Source organism: Aplysia californica, unplaced genomic scaffold, assembly GCF_000002075.1.
Source record: "Aplysia californica isolate F4 #8 unplaced genomic scaffold, AplCal3.0 scaffold01672, whole genome shotgun sequence".
NCBI lineage: Eukaryota > Metazoa > Mollusca > Gastropoda > Aplysiida > Aplysiidae > Aplysia > Aplysia californica.
Window position 1 is genome coordinate 44222 of NW_004798942.1, and position 5888 is coordinate 50109.

Genomic DNA, 5888 nt, shown 5'->3' on the forward strand with positions numbered 1-5888 from the left:
CCCCCCCCCCCCCCCCCCTGGGGCAGTGCCACTGACTGCAGAGTCTTTAAGCCATTCCCAAAAGGGGGACATTTCTCGTTCAAGCACAGTAGAATTGTAAATGGGCAGATTCATGTCACGCTCATAACTGTGCCTGATCTACAACAGGGAACTGCTGCTTTTTCTTTCTTAATCCTTACTATTGTCATTTTTCCTCTACTTTTTTTGTATGTTTTGTCACACTCTTGTGACTTGCTATTTCCGGGGAGCCTTGACAGTCGAAGCAGACTTTGCGCTGTTGAAGCTAGAGAGGTGAGCAGAGTAAGTCTGATTCCCTGTAAAGACTTCTCTGTTGACATCCACCCCTTGGCGCTCATATGACCTTATGCAGTTGCGAGCGCCGTAAGACCCTCTACTAAAAAAATTTATAGATAAAAGTACAAATTTTATGGACTGTATGTAAATAACTGTAAATGTTTCAGTATTTTCCAGTTCTATATATAGATCTATATATATTCATTTATGGTTATTTTGACGAATCATTTGACTAGGTGCAAACTGTTTTAGTTTAACCAAAAATTATACAATTTATTTTTCTCAAATTTTATGCGCATCCAAGCAAAATTGTGTTGCGTAATCGCCTCTTACAGGAACCAAAGTAGAAAAATACACAAATCAACATTACAGAGGTGAGCCTACTCTACAAATCATACTGAAAATGTTGGTATATAATATGTTGATATTTATTTGAATTTGTGGCCCCAAAGACCTGTGAACTGCCCACTAGTCATCGTCTCATTCGCCCTCCCGAAAAAAAATTGTCCACAAGCCGAAAATAATCAGTAACGAATGAATTAAATACTCAAGTGTCAGCCAACTTTTTTTTTTTTTTTTTTTTTTTTTTTTGGGGGAGGGGGTGTTCTTATCGTGCTTTCAACAATGATCAATGATGGTAGTGGTGGTGGAGATGATGATGACAATGATGATGATGGGGATGAGAATGAGGAAGGTGATGGCGGTGATGGTAGTGGTGGAGATAATGATGACAATGACGATGATGATGATGATGATACAGATGCTGCTGAAGCAGATGATGATGAGAATATGCCAGAATGAGGGAATGAGGCAGCGTGCGGCGCCCACCGTGTGGTTCTTGGGCGCGGTCTGGGCAAACTTCTCCAGGTTGTACAAGGACAGTTTGTGAGCCTTTTGGAGCACGGCACAGTCGGGGTGGTCGCTGGGTGTGTACTTCAGCAGGTCCTGGACACAACACACCACAAAGTGTTTACTACAGGTCACAAAACACAACACACAACACACGACACACAACACACAACACACGACACACAACACACCACAAAGTGTTTACTACAGGACTTGTACAATACATCTTGACCACAAAACACAACACACGACACACACAGGACTTGTACAATACATTTTGACCACAAAACACAACACACGACACACACAGGACTTGTACAATACATCTTGACCACAAAACACAACACACGACACACACAGGACTTGTACAATACATCTTGACCACAACACACAACACACAACACACGACACACAGGACTTGTACAATACATCTTGACCACAACACACAACACACGACACACACAGGACTTGTACAATACATCTTGACCACAAAACACAACACACTAGTTACTACAAGACCTTTACCATTCATTCTGGCCACAAAACACAACAAACTATTTACTAGAGGACTTTTACCATTCATCAAACATCCTCTTTTTCTAGCGGTGATTTTGCTCATGTAGAAAAGTCCCACTCCACACAGAGCACAGACAATCAGGAGACACGAAGCCGACAAATGTTGTAAGTCTAACCCCAAAGGCTTCTGTTCCAACCACAATATATATATGTATTTCCTTTGCTCTTAGTCTACAAGGAACCAACAGACTTACTACTTGCTGGGTTCAGTTTTCTCTCAGTACAATGACTACAACAGGTAACAACTGATAATTGTCCGGGGTCAACGCCCTGTCAACACTAGACTGTTCCTTATGGCGACCTCTGAACCCTCCACTCATCTCTGATAGGACTGAGCAAACAACACCACAGCCTTCGACACTCAAACAAAGCTGGAGATAATCATAAACCGCGGGTCATCACGACCTTGGAACGATAACGACTACCACAAGTCCCACCGTTCTGCGAAAAGACTTCTCACAACCCAGTTTTCTTCCAACACCATGTGTGGATTTTATTCCTCACGGTGCAGAAACATTTCGCCCCAGATTTCCTGAAATTTCTTTCCTTCATTTTCAGTCAAAGTCAACAAGACAAGAAATATTTGACAATGATCATTGACTGAATACAGAGGAGAAGCTCTAGTATCTCTTATCTCTATGACAAGTACCCACAATGCTGGTGGGTGGTTGGTGGGTGCTCTGGTGTGGTTTGTTCCTTCTTTCCAATCAAATATCTATTGTTCCTTATATCTGCTCCTTCTTGTTTGTGTAGGTCACTCTCTTGTAGCACCTGTACTCCTAGGTACTTTAAGGACCGTATTGAGGTACAAGTGCTGTAAAACTCTCACTAAAACTAAAACAAAAAGCTGGTTAGAAAGAACAAAACATGTTTGTGACAGAATCAATAAGAGAGATAAGAAATGTAACACAATACCGCTACATGTTTAGCTAAATGTAACACAGTACCATTACATGTGTAGCTAAATGTAACACAGTACTGCTACATGTGTAGCTAAATGTAACACAGTACCGCTACATGTGTAGCTAAATGTAACACAGTACCGCTACATGTGTAGCTAAATGTAACACAGTACCGCTACATGTTTAGCTAAATGTAACACAGTACCGCTACATGTGTAGCTAAATGTAACACAGTACCGCTACATGTGTAGCTAAATGTAACACAGTACCACTACACGTTTAGCTAAATGTAACACAGTACCATTACACGTGTAGATAAATGTAACACAGTACCACTACACGTTTAGCTAAATATAACACAGTACCGTTACACGTTTAGCTAAATTTAACACAGTACCGCTACACGTTTAGCTAAATGTAACACAGTACCGTTACACGTTTAGATAAATGTAACACAGTACCACTACACGTGTAGATAAATGTAACACAGTACCACTACACGTTTAGCTAAATGTAACACAGTACCGTTACACGTTTAGATAAATGTAACACAGTACCACTACACATGTAGCTAAATGTAACACAGTACCGCTACATGTGTAGCTAAATGTAACACAGTATCGCTACATGTGTAGCTAAATGTAACACAGTACCACTACACGTGTAGCTAATTGTAACACAGTACTGCCACAACCACTTACATTTAGCACCAGGGTGTTACGTTGAACTCTCTGCACTGGCTTGAAGAGGGCATCTGTAGGAAGGGGGGGGGAGGGAATCACATTTCTACAGTCTGTCATTCATGGGGAGAATCACATTTGTACAGTCTGTCATTCACTCACAAATCAAATCTTTCAATTTATTCTAAATCCAACTCAAAGCATTTTCTATTCTTAGATTAAAGAGAGGTATCTAGAGAGGTATCTAGAGAGGTATCTAGAGAGGTATCTAGAGAGGTATCTAGACTTTCAGTCAGAACACAATCTACTATCAATTTGTTGATTTACTCCAATACTCAACTGTCTATTTGTTGATTTATTCAACTGTCTATTTGTTGATTTACTCCAATACTCAACTGTCTATTTGTTGATTTATTCAACTGTCTATTTGTTGATTTATTCAACTGTCTATTTGTTGATTTACTCCAATACTCAACTGTCTAGTTGTTCATTTATTCAACTGTCTATTTGTTGATTTATTCAACTGTCTAGTTGTTGATTTACTCCAATACTCAACCGTCTATTTGTTGATTTATTCAACTGTCTAGTTGTTGATTTACTCCAATACTCAACTGTCTATTTGTTGATTTATTCAACTGTCTAGTTGTTGATTTACTCCAATACTCAACTGTCTATTTGTTGATTTACTCCAATACTCAACTGTCTAGTTGTTGATTTATTCAACTGTCTAGTTGTTGATTTACTCCAATACTCAACTGTCTATTTGTTGATTTATTCAACTGTCTAGTTGTTGATTTACTCCAATACTCAACTGTCTATTTGTTGATTTACTCCAATACTCAACTGTCTAGTTGTTGATTTATTCAACTGTCTATTTGTTGATTTATTCAACTGTCTATTTGTTGATTTATTCAACTGTCTATTTGTTGATTTATTCAACTGTCTAGTTGTTGATTTACTCAACTGTTTATTTGTTGATTTACTCAACTGTTTATTTGTTGACTTACTCTATTCTACTCCGTGTTTGTGAATTGCTATTGTCCACATAAAAACAGAGTGAGTGGTTGGTGGGTGCTCTGGTGTGGTTTGCTCCTTCTTTCCTATCAAAAATCTATCGTCCTTATCACTCCTCCTTCTTTTTCGTGTTTGTTACTCTCTTGTAACACCCCTAATCTTCAACACTTATATGACCTTATTGTGTTTGTTACTCTCTTGCAACACCTCTAATCTTCAACACTTATATGACCTTATTGTGTTTTTTACTCTCTTGTAACACCTCTAATCTTCAACACTTATATGACCTTATTGTGTTGCAAGTGCCTTAAAATGCTAACAAAACTACAACAAGAACAGGAACCCTGTGACCTCCTCCCTCACTCACCCTCCAGACTGGTGACCTCTCGTATCGTGGAGTTGACGATGATTTGCTGAAAACAAAAGGAAACAGAAGAAACTTTGGTGAAATCAGCTGACATAACGGTGGAAGGCACACAGGATTCCAAATGATGGGAGGTTAAAACGTGGAGCACAAAAAACAATAATTTGGAATATTAACCTGACTTTTTACGAATTTATGTACGTCATTAGAATATACCAACAGAGAGACAGCGTACAACTGATGTACAACATTAGAATATATACCAACAACTGATGTACAACATTAGAATATATACCAACAACTGATGTACAACATTAGAATATATACCAACAACTGATGTACAACATTAGAATATACCAACAACTGATGTACTACATTAGAATATACCAACAACTGATGTACTACATTAGAATATACCAACAGAGAGACAGCGTACAACTGATGTACAACTAACATTACAACTTTATAAAGAACATGACAAAAGAACATAACAAAAGAACATGACAAAAGAACATGACAAAAGAACATGACAAAAGAACATGACAAAAGAACATGACAAAAGAACATGACAAAAGAACATAACAAAAGAACATAACAAAAGAACATAACAAAAGAACATAACAAAAGAACATGACAAAAGAACATGACAAAAGAACATGACAAAAGAACATGACAAAAGAACATAACAAAAGAACATAACAAAAGAACAACAAAGGAACATGACAAAACAACAACAAAAACACACAAGAAAAGAGCGGGACAACCTCTGACCTCTGCCAGTTCCTGGAAGCGAGAACTCTCCTGTGAGCAGCGGTGTATTGTGCTGACCGCCTCTTGGTAGTGCGTCAGGTAGTGCTTGAACGCGTCGAAACGCATCACCTACACAGGACACACGCCGCCGAGAGAGACGGGAATACAGAGAGTTTTACGGCTCTTGCAAAACTAAAAATTCATGTAAGTGCTGAATATTAAAGGTGCTACAAGAGAATACCAAACACAAAAAAGAAGGAGGGGAGATAAAGACGATAGATGTTTGATAGCAAAGAAGGAGCAGACCACACCAGAGCACCCACCAACCTCCCACAATTTGTTTCTGTGAAGTAAATAAAGATAAACAGAAATTTTTCTTAAAGGAAGAAATGATAAACATAGAAGCAAACAATAATAATGATAATAATAATGATAATAATAATGATAATGATAATGATA

At 38.3% G+C, this 5888-nt stretch overlaps 1 protein-coding gene across 1 annotated transcript in view; it reads right to left on the bottom strand.

Annotated features, from left to right (window-relative positions):
* Nucleotides 1-5888, bottom strand: part of LOC101864282 (active breakpoint cluster region-related protein) — a gene marked incomplete at its 5' end in the record, with an annotated part of 37181 nt that overhangs the window by 25345 nt on the left and 5948 nt on the right. Inside the window, 4 exon segments of the mRNA XM_013090914.2 lie at nucleotides 1123-1239; nucleotides 3323-3375; nucleotides 4683-4728; nucleotides 5451-5558. Of these exon segments, the coding sequence (XP_012946368.1) occupies nucleotides 1123-1239; nucleotides 3323-3375; nucleotides 4683-4728; nucleotides 5451-5558 (324 nt within the window).